This window comes from Elephas maximus, chromosome 13 (genome assembly GCF_024166365.1).
Source record: "Elephas maximus indicus isolate mEleMax1 chromosome 13, mEleMax1 primary haplotype, whole genome shotgun sequence".
Taxonomy (NCBI): domain Eukaryota; kingdom Metazoa; phylum Chordata; class Mammalia; order Proboscidea; family Elephantidae; genus Elephas; species Elephas maximus.
Genome location: NC_064831.1, coordinates 50,638,654 through 50,662,329, shown reverse-complemented (window position 1 = coordinate 50,662,329; position 23,676 = coordinate 50,638,654). Strand labels below are relative to the sequence as shown.

Below are 23,676 nucleotides of genomic sequence, written 5' to 3'. Positions count from 1 at the left end.
AAACTTCGTGTTGTAAATCCTAACCTCTGTGCCTGTGGTGGAAACCCTGGTGACATAGTGGTTCAGAGCTATATGGCTACTAACTGAAAGGTTGGCAGTTCGAATCCACCAGGCACTCCTTGGAAATTCTATGGGGCAATTCTACTCTGTCCTGTAGGGTCACTATGAGTCAGAATCAACTCAACTGTGGTGGGTTTGTGTGTTTGTTTATACCTGTGGTTTATAATCCCATTTGGAAATGAGTTGTCTTTGTTATGTTAACGAGGCAGGGTTAATGTAGGGTGCACCTTGTGTCAATCTCTTCTGAGTTATAAAAGAGATTAAACAAGCAAGCAAAGCAGAGATGGGAGAAGAGAGATGCCAAGCCACGTGAAGACTGCCCAGGAACAGAAGCTCAAAGAGACAAGCACCTTCCTCCACAGCCAGCCAAGAGGGAAAGCCTTCCCCTAGAGCCGGCACCCTGAATTTGGACTTCTAGCCTCCTAACTGTGAGAAAATAAATTTCTGTTTGTTAAAGCCACCCACTTGTGGTTTTTCTGCTATAGCAACTCTAGAGAACTAAGACAGAGACCCCTGGGCAGACAAAGTTTCCCTCCCTCCAGGTGACTGCAGCACCCACAGCCAGGTGAATGCAGCCCTGATTTTGGCCCCCTTGGCTGGGCTCCAGTGGGCAGGGCACAACCTCCACAACTGTCCTCGGAGGCCCTGGAACAAGGAGGCAGCCAGACCCATGAAACTCTAGGAGCCAGGAAATCCCAGAGCCCCTCCAGAGATCAGGGTGCAGCCTGTCCTGCTTGCAGCCAGTCAGCCTTACATGCAGGCCAGGCCACGGTTCAGGCAGCTGCAGAAGCCTTTAATACCCCGCAGTTTCCAACAGGGGATAAAATAAAGCAACTAATCCTTAAAGGACTCAAGCCATTTTAGTGAAAACAAAATCAAATGCCTTAGGGTTTTTCTTTTTAATCTTTATTGGTTTTTCTGCTTACAGAAGTAATACAGGCTGGTTGTAAAAAAATTCAAACATTGGAGAAATATGTAACATAGCAAGTGAAAAGTCTTCCATATTTTCAGCCCTCCAGGAAAAAAAAAAAAAAAACTGCCAACAGATTTGTGTAACAGATATATATATATTGAAAGCAATAGTTCTTAACTATTTTTGCAAGACACGCAAGACTGGCTGGTATTTGTATGTGGGACATACTCTCATGGGTGTACTCAAGGTTTGGCCATTTCCTGGCGAGCCATTGCTGACTCTGCCCCATTCAGTCAAACTAAGAATGTATATGGTTGTGCCAGTGAGCTAGAGAGACTAATAATAATAATATTATTATTGGGGAAACCATATATCCACAGTAGTTTATTTTTATATGAACCAATAAAAAACTTTTTACAATTTTTCTTTTTTACTGTTATTGCAACAAACTCCTTATGACACGTGCCACGACTGCCGGCGACACACCAGTGTTGTAAAGGATTGCTGTGGTAGCTGGGATGAACTGCCTGTCGTGTTATTTGGAGGATAAGCAGCTTTTCTCTATCCCCACTTTGGAAAGAGCTTAAAGTCTAGAGAAAAGAACTTCATTTGACTATAAGGCAGGATTCTTATCAACAACAACAAATAATAATAACTGCCATTTACTGAGTGCCAGGTGTTTCCAAGAACTGTGCAATGTGCTTTGTATATAGAATACATATATCAAATAATTATCTGTACAACCTACGGTCATATAGATGCTGCACCGGTGATATATATTATTTTGTCTTCAAATGTGAAACCGAACCTCAGACAGGTTAAGTAATTTGCTGAGCCTTAAAAATTGTTAAAACTTGGTATTGGTCACTTAAAGGTCAAAAACTCTACCCAGAATTTTTATAAAATTGAGAAGAATGGACCGTAAGGCATTCGAGGATTACTTCTAGTCAAAGATGAGGCAGATAAATCCCAGAAAGGGATCTTGACCTCAGTTCCCAAGCAGTGGACAAGTTTGGCCGAATCATTTGTGCAGTTGTCTTTTGATCCTCAGTTAATGTTTGCATAGCAAGGGTGGTGGCTCCTGGTGTCCATGAGTGGACCAAGTTAGCTTGGCAGCACCATGTGGTGGGGGGAACAAAAGCTAAATTCTTGAGTTAGACAAAAAGACAAAATGCGTCTGACACACAGCCACGCCACTGCTTAGCTTTCTGACTTTGGAGAAGTGGTTTAGCCCTTTGTGTTTCACTTTTCTCACTTATAAAATGTGCGTCTTAATAATAGTGCCCGCCTCAGAGGGTTGCCAGAGGAGTGGGTGAGATCATGCCTGGCATGTTATAAGCACAAATACATGTTAGATGTTATTAGTTATTATTACAAATCCATTATGTTGTTACTGAGATGTCACAGAATGAGGTGATGGGTGCATCTCTGGCACAGTTTTATTTCCTAACTCTTCAGGAGAATGGGCGTCATTCTCTGGAACAAGATAGCTCCCAAGATAGGTCTGGAGGAATAAATGAGGTGTTAAACAGAGTCTGCCTTAATGATGTGGCTGGAGTAAAGCTTTTGGGACCTTCATTTGTTGATGTGACTCAAAATAAGAAGAAATGCCTGCAAATATCTATTAATAATTAGAGCATGTCGTGTACATGGTATGAATCTAGGAAAATTGGAAGTTGTCAAAAATGAAATGGAATACTAGAAGATCGATATCCTAGGCATTAGCGACCTGAAATGGGCTGGTATTGGCCATTTTGAATTGGACAATCAAATGGCCTACTATACCAGGAATGACAAATTGAAGAGGAATGGTGTCTCATTCATCGTCAAAAAGAACATTTCAAGATCTATCCTGAAGTACAGTGCTGGCAGTGATAGGATAATATCTATAAGCCTACAAGGAAGACCAGTTAATACTACTAATATTATTCAAATTTACCCATCAATCACTAATGCCAAAGATGAAGAAATTGAAGATTTTTACCAATTTCTGCAGTCGGAAATAAATCCACATGCAAACAAAATGGGTTTATAATTACTGGCAATTGGAACGCAAAAGTTGGAAACGGAGAAGGGTCAGTAGTTGGAAAACATGGCCTTGGTGACAGAAACACCACCAGAGATTGCATGACAGAATTTTCCAAGACCACTGACCTATTCATTGAAAATACCTTTTTCAACAACATAAACAGTGAATATATACACATGGACCTCACTGGATGGAATACACAGGAATCAAATTGACTACATCTGTGGAAAGAGACAAGGGAGAAGCTCAATATCATCAGTCAGAACAAGGCCAAGGGCCAACTGCAGAACAGACCATCAATTGCTAATATGCAAGTTCAAGTTGAAGCTGAAGAAAATTAAAACAAGTCCACGAGAGCCAAAGTACAACCTTCCATAAATCCCACCTGAATTTAGAGACCATCTCAAGAATAGTTGTGACATATTGAACGCTAATGACCAAAGACTAGTTGAGTTATGGAGTGACATCTAGGGCATCATACATGAAGAAATCAAAAGGTCATTAAAAAGACGGGAAAGAAAGAAAAGACCAAAATGGATGTGAGAAAAGACTCTGAAACTTGCTCTTGAACATAGGGCAGCTAAAGCAAAAGGAATAAACGAAGTAAAAAAGCTGAACAGAAGATTTCAAAGGGTGGCTTGAGAAGACAAAGTATTAATAAAGAAATATACAAAGACCTGGAGTTAGAAAACCAAAAAGGAGGAACACACTTGGTATTTCTTAAGCTAAAAGAACTGAAGAAAAAATTCAAGCCTAGAGTTGCAGTATTGAAGGATTCTGTGGGCAAAATATTGAATGGTGCAGGAAGCATCAAAAAAAAGATGGAAGGTACTGGTCTTTACGTGTCCAGAGTGAAAAAGAATGAAGGAAACCAAAGACTCAGAGAAGAAACTAGTCCACAGGACTAATAGTCTGCACAAACCATGACCTAATCTACCCTGAGACCAGAAGGACTAGATGGTGCCAGACTACCACTGCCTTCTGTTCTGATCAGGGACACGATAGATGGATCCTGATAGAATGGGAGCAAAATGTGGAACAAAACTCAAATTCTTAAGTCCATATTTACTGGACCAGTTGAGTCTGGAGGACTCCCCCAGACTATCACCCAGAGATACTCTTTAAACCTTGAACTTAAACTATTCATGAGGTCATCTTTTAGCTAAATAACAGATTGGCTTATAAAATAAACAGTATCACCTGTAAGTATTGTGCTCCTTTAAAAAATCATCTGTATGAGACCAAATGGTCAACACTTACTCTAAAGCAAAGATGAGAAGGCAAAGGGGCAGGGAAACTAGATTACTGAAAATGGAACCACCAAAACAGAAATAATGAGAAAGTTGACACAGTGTGAGATGTAACTAATGTTACTGAACAAATTGTGTAGAAATTGTTAAATGGGAACCTAAGTTTCTGTGTAAACTTTCACTGAAAACACAACAAAATATTACTAAATATTTGCTAAAAAAGTCACTGTACCAAAAAGAATTGGTTAACACCCAACCATTTCAGGAGGGTGCATATGATTAAGAACCAATAATATTAAAGAAGCCCAAGCTGCACTGAAGGGAATGATGAAAAACAAGTCTCCAGGAAATGACAGAATACCAACTGAGATGTTTCAAAAACAGGTGCAATGCTGGAAGCATTCACTCGTTTATGCCAAGAAACTTGAAAGATAGCTACCTGGCCAACATACTGGAAGAAATCCATATTTGTGCTCATTCCAAAGAAAGGTGATCAACAGAATTTAGAAATTATTGAACAATATCATTAATATCGCACAAGTAAACTTTTGGTGAGATCATTCAAAAATGGTTGCAACAGTGCAATGACAGGCAACTGCCAGAAATTCAAGCTGGATTCAGAAGAGGACGTGGAACAAGGGATGTCATTGCTGATGTCAAATGGATCTTGGCTGAAAGCAGAGAATACCAGAAAGATGTTTACCTGTGTTTTATTGACTGCAAAGGTATTCTACTGCGTGGACCATAACAAATTATGGATAACATTGCAAAGAATGGGAATTCCAGAACAGTTAATTGTGCTTATGCGACCCGTGCATAGACCAAGAGGCAGTCATTTGAACACAACAAGGGAATACTGTGTGGTTTACAGTCAGGAAAGTGTGCATCAGGCTTGTATCCTTTCACCATACTTATTCAGTCTGTATGCTGAGAAAATATTCCAAGAAACTGGACTATATGAAGAAGAACAGGGCATCAGGATTGGAGGAAGACTCATTAACAACCTGCGTTATGCAGATGATAAAACCTTGCTTGCTGAAAGTGAAGAAGACTTCACTTACTGATGAAGATCAAAGACTATAGCCTTCAGAATTAATTACACCTCAACATAAAGAAAACAAAAATCCTCACAACTGAACCAATGAGCAACATCAGGATGAATAGAAAATATTGAACTTGTCAATGATTTCATTTTACTTGGATCCACAATCAATGCTCATGGAAGCAGCAGTGAGGAAATCAAATGATGTATTGCATTGGGCAAATATACTGCAAAAGACTTCTTTAAAGTGTTGAAAAGCAAAGATGTCACTTTGAGGACTAGGGTGTGCATGACCCAAGTCATGATATTATCAGTCACCTAATATGCACGTGATAACAATGAATAAGGAAGACTGAAGAAGAATTAATGCCTTTGAATTATGGTGCTGACGAAGAATATTGAATATACCATGGACTGCCAGAAGGATGAACAAATGTCTTGGAAGAAGACAGAATAGAACTGCCCCCATAGGGTTTCCAAGGAGCGGCTGGTGGATCGGAACTGCCTACCTTTTGGTTAACAGTCGAGTTCTTAACCACTTCCCATCAGGGCTGTCTGTATTTGTTCCTTTTATAATTGCAAATAAAAACAAACTTTTTTTTTTTTTTAATAAAAAGTACAATGCTCAATGACAGCCCTGCCCAAGGACCACTTCATCAATTAGCTCACTTTCCAGAACTTCCTGCAGCCCCGCTGCCACTTGTCAGCTAATTGAAACTGCGGAAATTTGCCTTTGTAGGTGTGGAGAGCCTGCTTGAATTACTTAGGGCGCATAAAAGAGTGAATTATTTAGGCAACAGATCTGAAATGTGGGCAAATTAGCATTTTTCATAGTAAGATTGTTCATTGTGAAGCCGATTCTTGATTTCATGTGTGCCTCTTGCTTCAGATATCCCAGCACATGATAACCCTCTGTGATGAATATGTATGTGAGCTAATTTAATCAATATACTTGTGAACGTTGACGGTAGTGGTGTCTGACAGAACTCTTCCTCTGAGATGCTGGCCGTGTTAATATGTGCAGCATATGGATAGGCCAAGACTCATAATTTGTGTTAAAAGAAGAGTGTTTTGAGAAGACACAACACTGTTAGAAAATGTCAGAAAAGGAAGAACTCTGAGGGCTGGAAGGCAGAGGGCAAAGGGATTTGTGTCTTTTCCTCCCTAGTTAGACCGAAAGATAAAGTTTGTAGAACTGTACTGCCTTCCTTTTGAAAACTTGCAAGGCGTTGACTTCATTTTTCTACATTTTTTTTTTTTTTCTCTCATTGATTCATTTGAGTTCTGTGAATTGGTTTTAGAAAGTGTGGCGGGGGAGCTTTGTGCATTGTTGGGTTAAATGGAGGGCTTTACAAGCGCCATGCACCAATCTGCAAATGTTTGCTTTCAGCAAATATCCACATGTGATTAGATCGCATTCAGCTGGCTTGGTCTTTGGAGGTGAGTTTTAGTCACTTCCTACAGAACACTTGCAACTGAATTTACCTTCTGAGATAAGAAAGCCACCCAGCCAGAAGAGTCGCTTAATCTGACCAATCAGATTACCTAAACCTTGCTTTGGAGGAGCTTCCCTCGCTTTATCAAGAGACTCCTAGTGAAGCCTGGGCTAAGTAATTCTGATATTTGGCCAGCGCTGCCTACTGGAACTAGGCACGAACCCAGACACAGTGGAGGCAAAGGTCTAGGTGAATGCCTCCTGCTTGGATGTGCAGGTCAGCCTACGGTGAGCCCATTCGCGTAACAAGCTCTTTGGTCTCCATTTGTCTTCTGAGTGTTTTAGCTTGGGTACCCTCCAAATCTAAAAGACCCTGGAAGCTGGTGCAAGGCTTAAACTTAAGGGTTTGGGGGCCTGACTCATAGTAGCACCAAACTCTGGGTCTGTGCTACAATTACCCCACGGCATGAGCCTTTCCAAGGGGGCTGTGCTGGGGCCAGGATGGAGCCCCCAGGGCCACCCCACCCTAAACAGAATCCTGTATGCCAAACCTCCATAGCTGTACCTTGCAGGGTTTTGAGGAGCCATTAGCAAGCATTTTGACCAAAGCCCTTAACACCATCATTTCCGTTCTCATGGGAGTCCATTAAAAGACCAGTCAGACTGACAAGCAATAAATCATTTTTGATTTGGCCCAGATTCAGTTTTACTCAGCATTCCCAATATGGCTTGCCCAGGACCGCCATATTTTTACAAAGGACCAAGCAGATGTGCTTGATCTTCCTGTTGTTAAGACAGAATGAAGACAGCTCTGGAATGGCCAAAGCTTGGTGTCACTTTCATGGCCTCAAGTAGTCTCGATGTTGACTTTTGGGCCTAACAAGGCTGATCCATCTCTGATTTCTGTGGTTCATCTCAAGGTGAGGCATGAGCAGAAGCAGCTCACTGTCATTTATTTCACATGTAAACTCTGTTTAATGAGGGGTTCAAACACTTTGTTTTGCCTGATTATTCTCTTTCTTAGGGGTCAGGGTAGGGGAGGCCGGTTCTCACTATACACTAGTTAATTCATGTGAGAAAATCCAGGCAATAATTCTCAGCTGACGTTAAATACAAAAAAAAAAAACGTTGCCGTCGAGTTGATTCTGACTTCACAGTAACCCTATAGATCAGAGTAGATCTGCCCCCATAGAGTTTTCATGGAGCGGCTGGTGGATTCAAACTGCCCACCTTTTGGTTAGCAGCTGAGCTCTTAACCACTGCGCCATCAGAGCTCCTGATAATTGTCCTTCAGAATCTCTCCTAGAAAAATGGAGAACAAAATTCTAACTCAAAAAGAAAGACCTGACTTGCTGGCCTGATAGAGACTGGAGAAACCCTGAGAGTATGGCCCCCGGACACCCTTTCACCTCAGTAATGAGGCCACTCCTGAGGTTCACCCTTCAGCCAAAGATTGAACAGACCCATGGAACAAAGCAAGACTGAAGGGGTGTACCAGCCCTGGGGCAGGGCCTGGGGGGCAGGAGGGAACAGGAAAGCTAGTAATAGGGAACCCAGGGTTGATAAGGGAGAGTGTTGACATGTCGTGGGGTTGTTAACCAATGTCATACAACAATGTGTATACTGACTGTTTGATGAGAAGCTAGTTTGTTCTGTAAACCTTCAACTAAAGTTCAATTAAAAAAAAAAAAAAGAATTTCTCTCCTACCACATGTACCATGAGCCTTTTGTGAGTCTCTTAAAAATGTTGGCCATGACTATCCCCTCTGTAGACGCAGAGACCATCTGTGGCACAAAACCTTGCCTTTTTGACTATATTAAAAATATTGAAGGTGCTGTTATTGTGAGGCATGGTTCGATTTTAGATTTCATGAAGAATTTTCCTTGAAGAAACCAAGCTAGGCACTGGCACGGGGAGGCAGGCCTGCAAATGACAGTTTTCGTTCAGTGCAGCCTTAAGCACGTTAAGTGGCATAATTCAGAATGTACATATTAAACAGGGGGCAAAGACTCCATTATTGGGTTATTAGAAGGGTTCAGGCTTAGGGAGATTGTGTTGGATGTGAAATTTTGAACAATCTCTAAATCAGGACAAGCAAAGAAACCCCGCATGTCAGCATTAAAAGTGATCAGAAAAGCCATTGATAGGAAAAGGATTTTCTTCTAGAATTGATTGCAGTCCCTAAAAGTGGGACTGTTGTTATTAGGTGCTGTCCAGTCAGTTCCAACTCATAGCAACCCTATGCACAACAGGACGAAACACTGCCTGGTCCTGCGCCATCCTTACAATCGTTATGCTTGAGCTCGTTGTTGCAGCCACCGTGTCAATCCACCTCGTTGAGGGTCTTCCCCTTTTCTACTGACCCTGTACTCTGCGAAGCATGATGTCCTTCTTCAGGGACCAATCCTCCTGACGACATGTCCAAAGTATGTAAGATGCAGTCTCACCATCCTTACTTCTAAGGAGCATTCTGGTTGTACTTCCTCCAAGACAGATTCATTCGTTCTTTTGGCAGTCCACGGTATATTCAATATTCTTCGCCAACACCACAGTTCAAAGGTGTCAGTTCTTCTTCAGTCTTCCTTATTCATTGTCCAGCTTTCACATGCATATAATGCGATTGAAAATACCATGGCTTTTATTAGCCTTCTTGAAAGGAAGTTACCAGGTATACATGGTTTGTAGTGTGGTTAGATCTGGTAGTTTCATGCGTGGTCTTTTGCATACTTAATTCAGCATCACGTCAAATCCAAAGTAAGTGGTTGTGGAAATTATCCTAGGATACGGCATTACAATGGGAGAAAGGATGGGCTATGTGTATACCGGTTGGAACCCCTGATGAGAATTTGCATTTCTAACAAGTTCCCAGGAAGTTATACATAAGAATCACCTGGAGATCTTGTTAAACTGTAGATGGAGTCAGTATATCTGGGGTAGAAATGCAAATTTTTAGCAGAGGTTCAAAACATAATGAACCAGTTCAAAGCCCTGGTGTATCTATTACTTCCATCATGAGAACATTCTTTGGATATAGTCATTTCACTGTGCAAGGCATGGGGCTAGGTAAAGGCTGTATGAAAACGAAATAGACTTGGACACTTCTAGTTGTGTTTGTATGTGTAGTTTAGTAGATCAGCTGACATGATACCTCATAGTGAAAATCATGGACTAATAAATTTAGCATAATGGAACATTCTACATGAACTGGTAAACATTGTCATCCTGTCTATGTAACTCCGCGTTGGTCTTCTTTATTTCACATATATACAAATTCTGCTTTATTGGTGATCCAAGTCCAAGCACTTTGTATTGCCTAATTATTCTATTCCTTAGGTTGTTTTTTGTTTTTGTTTTTTTAATGCTTAATTACACTATTTCCAGTGCTGCTCAAGATGTAATACATTTGCTCAGAAATGCACTTTATCATCTTTGAGAACTTTGGTGTGATAGATATGAATTATTTGGTTAATTTTCCAGTATGAGGCATCTTTAAGTGATCAGCTGGTAGAAGCGTATGCATGCTGTACCAGGAAATTGGTTTCCAGCATAAATAACTCAAAAGCTGCATGTCCAGTTTGTCAGGGTTCACCATTGTTAAATTCAGATAGGATGTTACCTTATAGCTGGAAGGTCTTGATTGTACTTTTAACACATGACAACCGCACTGATTTTTAAAAATAGATGAGTAAGGAATCCTTAATTTATAATCATATGTATCTTATTAACATTGTGAGTTGAATTATTTTCCAAAGTAGATCTGGCTTTTTGGAGTATATTTTTCTCTACCAGTCGAGCTGCAATGCTCAACCAATACGGATTTATGACATTTTAAAAATAATGGTGGGAAATGAGATCGGAGGAAGCTTTTAGGATCTGTTTGGCTCTGAGGCCTGAACTGCGCACTCTCCAGTTCTTGAAGGCTTTGAAATGCTGATTCCAGCCTTCTTGTGGGTTCTTAAACACCTTCTCAGATGACCCATTTTAATAACCCAAAAGCTATTATATAACGAGCAGCCATAATTTAGTCCAGAGCTCTAGGGGGACCCTCAGAGTTCAGCAATGAATAGTTAATGTAGTATAATGTTTAGCAGGTTATTAGTTTTCACTACACAAATGCTGATCAGGGAACGCTTTTATAAGGTGTTTAAAAGAAAATGTAATTAACTGGTTGCGTGCTTCTGTTGCAGCTCAAATTGAAATTATTCCATGCAAGATCTGTGGAGACAAATCGTCAGGAATCCATTATGGTGTCATTACGTGTGAAGGCTGCAAGGTAAGCTTTTTTAATTGTTGTTGTTGTTGTTTCTATTCATGTTAGCAGGTAGCTTTGTGGCTTTGATATTTTACTTCTACTGTTTCTAAAAATGCAGCTTCTTGGAGCTTTGAGTGATGAGAAATGACAGAACATGGTATATATTGCAATGTAAAATTACAATTCAGGCAGTTGTAAGTATTTTAGATGGCCCCAGCAAAGTGACAAGAGGCTACAGAAAGGTATTTGAGCATTGTTTATATTTGATTCTTACTTCAGTCCCAGAATTGATTAATTGATGAACAATCTCTTTGGTGATCTTAAAAAAAAAATTCTACGATATCCCTATTACAAGCTTTATGGGAAGGCATTTCCAATAAGTCTAATTGGAATGCGATTGGAAGTCTTATTGTTGGCACACAGATGTTAACACATCTGACCAAAGTATGGGGAGGCTGTTGGGAAGAAGCCGGGGATGGGTTACCCAATAAGCAAGATATGCATGGGTTTACTTATGCTTACAAAGATGTGGTGAGCCCCATGTGACATTGTACACTACAGATTAATAAATAAACACAGGTAAGCCCGTGGGTACCTTGCTTACTGGTTAATCTGCCCCGGGAAGAACTGAGTACTGATCCGGTTCCACCACTTGTCCATACTGTTTGGAACCGGTCACAATCATTTAGTGACTTGGTTTCTTCATCTAAAAAATGGGCGTAAGACCTGTTCTTCCATTCTTTTAGAATTATTCTAAGAATCAAATGGAAAACTGTAAATGAAAATTCTTATAAAATGGAAAGTACTGTTTAAATCTAAATATTATCATTATTATTGTTGTTGTTACTATTTTTATTACAAGTGACCTTGATCTTGGAGGAGTGTGTATAGCACAAGCATAATGTGGGAATGGGAAATAGAGATGTTTAACCTAATAACTCAAGACCCCCTAAACACAGATTGCCTGTTATTCAAATTCCAGTTTATTAAGATTTAAATCCTCCTGCTTATATTGGAAGGGCCTTGAGACAGCTTAGAGGATAAAACAGTGAAAGATAAACAGGAGAGACGCTACACGCAGGAAGCCCCTGAGACAGCCGATTGGTACAACCAGGTCGGCATTCACCCTAAGGCTGTTTGAGGCTGAAGCAAAAAATAAAATCCACAAATTCCGTTAGCTTTCCTTTAACAAATTTAGAAAAAAACAGCAATGCCATGAAATATAAAATCATCTACATATACAGATAACCACTCAGAGACATCAGGGAAATGGTCCGTTTAATTTCCTTCATTCTTCGTTTTACTGTTAATCGTGGTAATGTTTGCTATTTTGTACGTGTACAAATGCTTAATATTGATCCCATCTTGGTGAAGCTCTTCTATTGAGATTTTTACACACCCACCAACTAACACACTTAATTAAAAAAAAAAAAATCGCTTGCCTTTTAGAAGTGAGGGGCTTGCTACTTAAAGGGAATTTTGAATTATTCATTTCTGTGATAATCCCTCTAGGCCTCACAGCTCTGGATTACCAAATGTAAAAAGGAAGGGGGGAAAAAAAAAAAGCTCTACCCTTTTGCTTCCTCAGTCTGCCCTTCCTCAAAATAAACAGTAAATAAACCGAGCTGCCTGGCCTGGGCCACCCCAGGATGTAAGGAAGAGAGTGATGGCCTGTGACAGCTGTTAGCGCACTGAGTTTTAGAACTGATTTGGCTAATGTGGCTGGGCAGGTGGGCGTGACCCTCCATCCTCATCACCTCCCGTCCGCATCTCCCAAAGCAGCACACCTGGTAGACGACAACAGCGGCTTCCTGGATAAAAGCAGGACTCCCCTGCCAGGAGTCCCAAGCACACTTGATTCCTGTGGATTGCAGGTCCCCTCAGGGTTTCCGTAAATGCACAGGGCTCCAGGTAGCATCCGGGACACCAAACCAACAAAAGCCAAACCCACTGCTGTCAAGTCAATTCCAACTCATAGCCACCGTATAGGACAGAGTATAATTGCCCCATAGGGTTTCCAAGGAGCGCCTGGTAGATTTGAACTACCTACCTTTTGGTTAGCAGCTGAACTCTTAACCACTAGGTCACCAGGGTTTCTTCCTGGACACCAGTTGACTTCATGTCCCTTCATTCTGCCCAAGAGACCATCACTCTTTCTGAGCCTTTCGGTGTGGTTTTATGTGCAAACTGTAGTGAGTATCTAGGAATCAAGTCTGAGGCAGAACCAGAGTGAGGATGGGGGCTTGTTGTCGTTAGGTGCCCTGGAATCGATTAGAGTAGAACTGCCCCATAGGGTTTCCTAGTCTGTAATCTTTATGGGAGCAGGTCGCCCGAGTCTTTCCTCCTGTGGAGCCACCGGGTGGGTTTGAACTACCAACCTTTTGGTTAGCAGGTGAATGCTTAACCATTGTACCACCCGAGCTCCTTGGGGGTGGGGGCTCCTTCCTGTGAAATACTCACCAATCCAGAGGATTAATTAAGGACTTGCTATTCAGTAAAACCTGAATTGACTGGCTGAGCACCACTGTGCCTGCACAGGCACAGATCATGTGTGCACCCCCCGTGTTTGTTTATGACAAAAATAAAAGCAGTAAGAAAAGACAAGGCAGCTATTATTCACAGCTGCCATTTTTCTAGATTCCCTTCCAGACCTTGTCCATTCACAGCCTCAATCCCAAAGTGGTTTTCAGCCGTCCGAGGTCCTATGCCCTTGTTCTATTGACCTCATAGGATGAAAGCCACAAAAACAAATAATTAAAACTTAGTTTTATTAACATATTGGGTGTCTTAGTCATCCAATGCTGCTATAACAGGAATACTACAAGTGGATGGCTTTAACAAAGAGAAGTTTATTCTCTCACAGTCTGGTAGGCTAGAAGTCCGAATTCAGGGCGCCGGCCCCAGGGGAAGGCTTTGCCTCTCTGTCGACTCTGGAGGAAGGTCCTTGTCATCAGTCTTCCCTTTATCTGGGAGCATCTCAGTGCAGGAACCTCAGGTCCAAAGGATATGCTCTGCTCCTGGCGCTGCTTTCTTGGTTGGTATGTGGTCGGCATGTCTCTCTGCTCGCTTCTCTTTATATCTCAAAAGAGATTGGCTTAAGATACTACTTAATATTGTAGACCTCATCAATATAACTGCTGTTAATCCATCTTATTACATTGTAGTGACAGGATTTACAATACATAGGGAAATCACATAAAATGGTGAGCAATCACACAATACTGAGAATCATGGCCCAGCAAAATTGACAGATATTTCGGGCGGAAACAGTTCAATCCATGACATTGGGCTTATGCCCAGCCAAGGACTTATACAGTGTTATGTGTTTATATTTAATGTATATAGTATTTGTTCTGCATTATAATTTCTCATTGCTATATCTAATATTTTTATTCCTGGTTATGATAAAGTCAAAAACTTCTGTGTTTTGCCATTGATGTTAGTTATTTATCATGTTCCAACCAGGTAAAAGTGGTTCTGCCATGACCAATTGTAAATTATTTATCTCTGTGATAGTATAATTAGATATATGGATATTTTCTAATTAGGTATATTGAATATTCACTGAGCGTAAAGAAAGTGACTCAGTCATTTTTGAGCTAATCATTTTGTGAACATATTTCAAATTGCGTTTTAAAGTCAATGACCTGAAACCCTAAGAAACCAGGGAACCAGTTTAATTGCTGAAATAATGATCTAGTTCGCCACATCTCTTCAGGTAAGATTGCGCACGAACAGCAAAAATGGTAGATGCTTCGGTAACTCCTTCACGTGTTCCTGGGTGTTCCCAGCTCACCCACTCCTGTTCTCCCTTGCTCCCTGTAAACCAAAACCAAACTAATTGCTGTCTGGTTGATTCTGAGTCCTGGCAGCTCCATGTGTGTGAGAGTAGCACTGTATCCCATAGGGTTTTCAGTGGCTGATTTTACAGCCTTTTTTCCCAGATGCCTGTGGGTGAGTTTCAACCACCATCCTTTGGTTAGTTGTCAAGTGCTTAGCCACTGATGCCATCCAGGGATTCGTTTTGCTCCTTATGGAGAGGCAGCGTTGTGTCAGGATTAAGCTGCACCTCTGGAGCCAGACTGCCTGGGTTTGATTCCCAGCTTTGCTATTTACCAGCGTATCTAACCTCTTTGTGCCTCAGTTTCCTCATCAGTAAAAATGAGGATAGTAATTGTAGCTATGTCATAGGGTCATCACGTGCATTCAGGTGAAGCATGCATAAGACTGCCTAGCATGGAATAAGCATTCAGTAAATGCTGGCAGTTGTTATCATTATCGTTACTGCCAAATTCCTTAGTGCCTTGGTAATGCTGCTCTGTGTAGTCAGATATTATTTCCAGGACATCTTGGGCCCAGTCTTGATTTTTGTGGTCATTTGCAATTTGTTATGCAGAATCAACCAATAAAAACCAAAATATGAGAACCCCTGGAGCTGGGCACTGTGTAAGCTGTAAAGGACCCAAAGACACAGAAGAACTGATCCTTCCTTCAAACAGTGTATGGTCTAGTTATAGAGATGGAGCATACATAGGAAAAACTAACTAGCAATGCAAAAAGTAAATAATAAGGCAAGACCACATGCTATGATAAGACACCAGAAGACATCCCTGTAGGCAGCAAGAGCAGTGGCTTAGTGGAGAACGATGACTCCGTACTCTGGTAGCCACGTGAGGTTTCAGGAGGAGGACCCAACAATGAGCTGGGAGACGGGGGGAGAAAGATTTGGACAGAGCAGGATAGTTGGGAGGAAATTCTGGGCAGAGGATTCAGAGGAACAGGGAATGGCAGAGGCAAAAACCCAGGAATGGGAGAAACCCTGGTTGTATTTAGATAGATAGCTGCCATCTAGTTGACCCCAACTCATGGCAACATTATGTACAAAAGAATGAAACGTTCCCTGGTCCTAAGTCATCCTCACACTCGCTGACATGTTTGAGTCCATACCTGTGGCTGCTGTGCCAGTCTGTCTCGCCAAGGCTTTCTCTCGCCCTCACTGGCCCTCCACTTCACCAAATGTGATGTCCACTCCAGCAATTGATCCCTCCTGATTAAGCGTCCAGAGCAAGCGAGTCAGAGAATGTTCTGTTGTGATCCATAAGGTTTACACTGGCTAATTTTTGGAATTAGATTGCCAGGCCTTTCTTCCTAGTCTGTCTTAGCCTGGAAACTCTGCTAAAACCTCTGACCTTGCTGATATTTGAAATACCAGCACCATAGCTTCCAGCATCATAGCAACATGCAAACCACCACAGCATGACAAAGTGATAGATGGGTGGTTGTGGTTAACCCAGAAGGAGCCCTGGTGGTTCGGTGCCTAAGTGCTCACTGCTAAGCGAAAAGTCGGCAGTTTGAACCCACTAACTGCCCTGTGGAAGAAAGATGTAGCAGTCTGCTTCCATGAAGATTACAGCCTTGGAAACTGTATGGGGCAGTTCTGCTCTATCCTGTGGGGTCACTATAAGGTTGCTTTGTGTCAAAATTGACTCAACGGCAACAGGTTTTTTTGTTGTTATATAACCCAATTTGCCTGGAGCAAATGGTCATTGTCGGTGGATAATGAAAGATAAAGGTAGACAAGTATGGCACCCTAGATTCTTTTAAGGTTACGCCAAGGTTTTCATTATAAAGATGTTTTACTTGTTCTTTTGAAAGATGAAGAAACCATTCACTGGGACTCTTCAAGCCCTCAGTATTGCATTTCAGGGGAGCTCATGTTAAAATCCAGACCTGCAAGGGCTTAGTCCTGTCTCTAGAGATGCTTCGGAGCTCTGGGACTAGAATTGAGGCCCAGCCCTGGGTGAGAACTCTGAGGTGCTGAAATGAGCTAGACAGGCCTGCAAGGAGGAGGGGCAGATCTTAGAACATGTGGGCAGAAGAAAAGGCCAGAAATAAAACTCGAGGCTGTAAATGTGAGAGTTTAGGTTCAGTCATCAAAGTTGATTAAAAAATGAAGTGTTTCAAGAAAATGATCATTGCTGGGGTTGTCTTGTGAAAAATGGTCCCATTTCTCCTTTAGCTTCAGTTTAGAAACAGTGGCTGCTAAGATGGTAAAAAATTTATCTCAGGGTAAAAAAAAAAAAAAAAAAAAAAAACTTCATTTTATCCATATATTTTTATACCTTATGGCTCTACTATTTCAACTATTACTTTTTTAATGAAAATGTACAGTCCAGCATTGGGGATAGTGAGCTGGTTTCTAATTACACTTAGGACTCCTTGCTCTTGATAAAGCATTAAGTAGCCTTTGTTTGTCAAATATTGCCCCACTACAATTTTTTTTTTTTTTTACTTAGTACATTTAAGATGATGTCCTATGCAAAGCTTCCTCGTCCACCCAGGAAAGGGAAAGTTTGGAATAGTTGCCTTGCAGTAACCCACCCATTGATGTCAAGTTGATTCCAACTCACAGCGACCCCATCGGACAGACCACAAGTGCCCCAGAGGGGTTCCAAGGAGCAGCTGGTAGATTCAAACCACTGACCTTTTGATTAACACATGAGCTCTTAACCACTGTGCCACCAGGACCCCTCCCTTGCATAAGCGAATATATTCTTTTAAATTAAAAACAAAGTTTTTCAAAGATATCTGCAGTGTATAATTGGTACCTTTTTTTTCCCCCTGAAAGGAAATAGGTAAAGCAGTTTCTGGAGATTTTATTTATTAGTGTGAACATAAATTTCCCACCAATGTTCTTTTCAGGCCTAAATTGTCTTTAAAAGGATTCTAATGTTTTTACTTCATTGTGAAATGTCACTAGGCCTGTCATGGTGTCCACCTTTCAGCATTGATACATTCATGCTCAACCTTTTTAACACTATAAAGTTAAAAAAAAAAGAAAAAAAAACCTGCTAAAACGCCTGACGTCAGCATTAGAGCTAGCCATTAAAAAGGAAATTAAACTTGGGGCTGGACAAGCTGTTACTGCGTCTCTGTGACATCAGAGCTTCAGTTCTGTGATGTGCTGGTGATAAGCAAACATTTTTTGTTGAGCGAAATCTTGTAGTCCTGCGACGAAACACACAACTGCTGAGGGACGTGCGTCAAGATGATTCGGATTTTTTTGCAGTTTTGGTTGGTTTTGTTCTTAATCATGTTTCAGTAACTGGTATCCTTCCTTGGCTCAATCATCAAAGTAAATTAAAAGTGAAGTGTTTGAAGAAAATGATCCTTGGCTAGGGTTGTCTTTTGAAAAATGCCGTCCTTCCTCTATGCTGGGCTGGTGGCCAGCTGTCTGACGGGGCTCTCACAGGCCTCTAGCACAGTGGCCGGCCCGGGGAAGGCCCCCTCGTGCCTGTTCGCCAGGGCCTGTTGCTGAACGCCTTCACGTGGATTGGATCAGAGTGTGGCCTGTTACAGTCAAGGCAGACATCCACACTTACCAAGTACGACACACAAGGTCAGCTTTATCAGAGATCACTTGCACAGACAGCTCCACAGGGAGGCCGGTCATTGTCGCCTGCTATACCACCTAACTTTTGTCAATGAAGCTGCCTGTTGTTTTCTCCAGAACAAGTCTGTTTCCTTATCCTCTCCCTGAGGGCCTGCTGTTCCTGCCCCCACCCTTTTAACTTCATCATTTCCGCTGCCTCTTCCCCTCCCTAATACGATATACCCTCCTTTTCCCTCAATAAAATTAAGCTGACAGCTATCCTTTTTTGCCCCTCTATCCAGATTTTTTTTTTTTTTATCCAGATACTTAACTTTCTTTGCACATTTATCCAAAAATACTTTCTTCTTCTGCACCCCTGAGCTTCCGAACATTCTCAACAGGAAGTTCCCGAGATAAGTAAAGCTGTATCACAGGACTTCCTTTTACATGCAGGGTGAACTGCTCTTCTCGGCCTCAGAAATGGGGTGCAAGGGAGACATACACCCTCTGACCGTCCCCCGAATCCCACGCTGTCAGTTGTCTCAGAAAATACAGTCATTTGGGCAGGCATTTGAGCGTTGACAATGAATCATAGAGGTATGAATAAAGCTTGGTTGTCAAAACCAAGTGTGTAGCGGTTCCAAAGCGTCTGCCATTAGAATGCAGCAAGGCAGCTGTCAGCTGTTTTCTTGTAATTAAACAGCCAATGAGCAGCTAATTAAGACGTATGTGTATACAGGAGTGGAAGTGGGTCTGTTAATGAACTGTAGGAATCAATTCATTAAGTGGAAATTGTCAAAAGACCAAACATCAGATCAGCATTTCAGCCCGTGCTTCACTGAGAAGAAGCCCCAAGCAGGCAGGGCGCCCCTAGGAGCACGACCTCTGAGCAGCTTCCCCCACGTCCCCTGCTCAGCAGCCCGCCGGCCCGCGCTCCTGGACAAAAGCATTAATAACCCCGATAGGACATGCCAGGTATATTTCAAAGCTTTTTATCAAGTAGACCTAGACCCTGAAAGTGGTTGCCTACGTATGTGTTGTTGTTAGATGCTGTCATGTCGGTTCCTACTCATAGCGACCCTGTGTACAACCGAAGGAGACACTGCCTGGTCCTGCACCACCCTTACAATTGTTGCCATGCTTGAGCCCACTGTTGGAGTCACTGTGTCAGTCCACCTCGCTGGGAGTCTTCCTTTCGGAAACCTGGTATTTGGTGCAGCGTGAAGATACCATCTCCTGCAACACGTGTCGGAGCGTTATATGGAACTCTGACTACAGAACTGCGAAGGGTTTTCTTGTTTTTTTGTGTTGTTTTTTCTTGTGTATGTATTTTGTTACTTGTTTATCTGTGTGATCCACCCCACGTGGTTGTCTGAAAACTGTTTTTGGTCATGCATCAGGAAGTGTGTGGCCTTTGGAATACCTGTTATTGTTGTTGGGTGCTGTTGCATTGCTTCTGACTCCTAGTGACCCTACAGGACGAAGTAGAACTGCTCCCTAGGGTTTCCTAGGCTGTAGTCTGTGCAGGAGCAGATGGCCAGGTCTTTCTCTTGTGGAGCGGCTGGTGGTTTCCAACCGCCGACCTTTCAGTTAGCTGCCGAGTACTTAACCTTCGCACCACCAGGGCTCCTTTTGGAATATGGAGGATTTCAGAATTCAAATTCTGACACATCTCCTTACCTGCTATGTGACTTTGAACACCTGCCTTGACCTCACTCAACTGCATTCAGTTTTACTTATAAAACAGATATTAAAATACCTACTTTGCAGGGCAGTTGTGAATTTCGGATCAATAATGTTTGCAAAGTGCCCTGCACGGTGCCTGGTGTGGAATAGGTTCTCAGCATATGAGTGTCACCACTGTTTTTTATTTAATTTTTTACTGTGCTTTAGGTGAGAGTTTACAGAGCAAAGAGGTTTTCCGTTCACTTGTTTTACACTAAGTATTCCACGGCACCGACTGCATTCCCCACACTGTGTCAGCACTCTCCCTGTTTCCACTCTGGGTTCCCCGATTCCTTTTCATCTGGATTTCCTACGCCTTCCTGCTGTTCATCTTTGCTTTGGGGCAAATGTTGCCCTTTCGATCTTGGATAATTGATTGTTGTAAGGAACATGTCCGTCCTCTCAGGTGTTGCTGTTTATTTTGTGAGCCTGTCTGTGGTTTGGCCAAAAGGTAGTCTTCACCACGTTTTTTTTTCACCACCATCATTTTTTTCCTCTGGCCATTCATTCAACAAGTGTTTGCTGACTCCTCTGAGTGCTGGGTTAGCTACTGGAAACAGAGACAGCAACAAGGCAGTCAAAGAGGGAGTCAAAGTGATGAAGAAGATAATGAAAACAAATAGAGGTTAAACACAGAAGTGTGTCGGGTCCACAGCCATGCAGTCATAATACATCAAGGTAAAGGTCGTGAGAGGGAAAAGTAATACAGGGCTTTCAGGGTACACTGGAGTGTTTGTTGACAGTTTGTTGTCCATCCTGAGGCTCCTCAGAAGAAAGGCCTGGCAATCTACTTCCAAAAAATAAGCCACTGAAAACCCTGTGGAGCACAGTTCTACTCTGACACACGTGAGGTTGCCGTGAGCCAAAGGCAACTCAACAGCAACTGATTAGTTAAGGGTGTACATGGGATGGGTTCCCCAACCAGCCTTGGGAGGGACATGGCCAGAAAAGGTTCCCAAAGGTGTAAACAATAAACAAAACAATAAAGCAAACCGTGCTTCATACCGTTGGCCAATTTCTGTGATGTAAATTCTCCCACCAACTGGCCAGTTTCAGGCATTACCATTGTTCAGATATAACTGATGTAAATAACCTCCAGAACATAGATAACAGTAAAATAATAATAAAAATAATTATGTAATAGTTTCATTGAAATAGCAAGTGATGAGTTGTAAATATTTGCTTCTAACAATTTATTTCATTGTAAGTTTATTCAAGTTGATTTTTAATAACGACGATGTGTAACAGTCAGCGCACAAAATTCCTGGAATTTTTAGCAGTCAGTTATTGTAAGCAGTGTATGCCTTCTCCGGCACACCATTGCCTTGGTCCTGGTCCCAGGGAGCTCCAATCCAAGGGGGTCAATAACAATTTCACAGGTTTAAAAAAAGAAAGTATTAGGCAATAGAATTTTCCAGAAAAAGAAAGGCACAGATCAGAAATAAAACTCAGAGAAGGTCACTTTCAAATAAGGGAGGAGACAGAGGAGGAGTTTTCTCTGGGACAGCAGATGTGAGACAGAAGGGTGTGCAGAAGTCCGCGTGTCAGGAAACCGAAACCACGTGACGTCAGGCCAGTGTTTGCTGGTTCAGTACTTACGTGAGAGGGCGCTAGACTGAAAATCAGGACAGTGGAGTCAGAGTCCCAGCACTCACCAAACCAACCGTGGAAACTTAACAAGTCTCTTAACGTTCTGAGCTTCATTGTTGTTATCTGCAGAATCGGAAAACTAGAGCAGGTCAACAGGAGGGAGGCAAATAGGTGTTTTTTTTTTCTCTTTTGACCCACACAAATGACAATTTCATATTGTTCAAACTAATATGTATGACTAGGCTAGGTTCCCAAAGATTGCAGTTCAGTAGCTCTGAGGTATATGTAAAAAACCAAACCAAACCTGTTGCCATCAAGTCGATTCAGACTGATGGTGACCCTTAAGAGCTCCACGGGGTGATTCTGGTACACCATTTGTTTGAGACCTGGTGGACCTGATATTCTCTCAAGGTCTCCAAGCTCTACTGGTCTGTGTTTTTATTATTCAAATCAACTGTTTGCAATAACTGCATGTTAATGCCACTATGCTGCCACTAGGTGGTGGTAGTGTGCCACAGTCACAGTATTTCCTACCCTGAAATTCATCATGGTGGCTCCATGCTCAAGCCCACCATGTTTATAATTACACGGCTCCTTGTATTTTGACATGTATAATAAGTGAACTTTTACAAAAGCCAAAGAAGTAATTCATTAGCTCATCTTTCAGAAATAATAAAACTCCAAAATTGCATGCGTAGTATCTTTCCCAGCTAACTCAGGCACAGCACTTTCTTCTTTATACATACCTCCTCCAGTCCACCCAAGACTCCACGCACTGACTCATGCTCTTGGGCTCCCTGTGTGGCCTCGCACCCTTCGGGCCCCTGCGAGCTTGTTCTCAGCTCATCTCTGGGTGGGACCTTCTCTAAGATGGCTCCCCAGTCAGTCAAGATCCCAACTCTGCACTCACAAGCATGCTTACCTCCAGGTTTCTATCTCTCTCCCTCTTCCTTCTCTCTCTTCTAATTCCAGTCCCTCACGTGTGTCCTTTAGCTTTTAGTATTTTATATGTGGGACTTCCAAATGCTGAAACCTTTGAGGAATCACAAGGAATGCTAAAAAGAAAGATTAAAAAAAAGGGGAGGGGGGAGGCCAAGCCCTCATCCTGTCAAACTGCAAAGCTCAGGGTTTGTGAATCACAGAGGCCTCACCCTGGCTCTTCCTTCTCCGCTCTCACCTTAGAACCCCACTTGACCCCTCCCATCTGTTACTGGATAGCTCTTCTTGTGGGCATGACTCTGCTTCGTCCAAGAGAGAGAAAGAGCCCCTCTCAAGTCTTTAGTGTGCCACTCTCAGAACTTTTTTAGCAGGCTTTTGCTCAATTGGGAGCCCTGGTGGCACAGGGCTACGGCTGCTAACCAAAAGGTAAGCAATTCGAATCCTTGGAAACCCTAGGGGGCAGTTCACTCTGTCCTATATGAGTCAGAATCGACTTGACGGCAATGGGTTTGGGTTTTGGTTGCTCAGGGACTCAATGGAGGAATAAATGGTATGGGAAAGAGTAAGGAGTGCCTCCTTGCTTCCTTTCCCGAAACCCTTAGAGCTTTGACATCTGAATTAGTGTACCCATAACCAAACCCAAGCCTGTCAAGTCAATTCTCACTCATAGCAACCTTCTGCCCTATAGGGTTTCCAAGACTGTAAATCTTTACAGAAGTAGACTGCCATATCTTTCTCCCCAGGAGTGGCTGGTGGGTCTGAACCGCTGACCTTTCAATTAGCAGCCAAGTGCTTTAACCACTGTGCTACCAGTGCTCCTGAAGTTAGTGTAGTCCTCTGCAGAGTAGGTATCTTGGAAGCCAGGTAACAGCTCCATCCACAGCGCTGTTAGTCAGAACACACGTGGAATGCCTCTCGTGGGCTCGCTTTTCCAGTGTATGGCACCATCACTCCGGCACCTTTCATGATAGTGACGCTGTGTCCTTGAGGTGAAAAATGAGCCAGTCGTTTAGAAATAAGTGTGGTGAACCAAAGTGGCCATAATACTTCTGGTCAGAAATGAGGAGA

General features: G+C 42.3%; 1 protein-coding gene across 5 annotated transcripts in view; it reads left to right on the top strand.

Annotated features, from left to right (window-relative positions):
• Positions 1–23,676, top strand: part of RORA (RAR related orphan receptor A) — an 830,757-nt gene that overhangs the window by 770,283 nt on the left and 36,798 nt on the right. For all 5 annotated transcript variants that reach the window (XM_049905189.1, XM_049905185.1, XM_049905186.1 and 2 more), the window contains one exon: positions 10,918–11,003. In XM_049905189.1, the coding sequence (XP_049761146.1) occupies positions 10,975–11,003 (29 nt within the window). In that variant the 5' untranslated portion in view covers positions 10,918–10,974. The remainder of the gene's footprint in view (positions 1–10,917; positions 11,004–23,676) is intronic.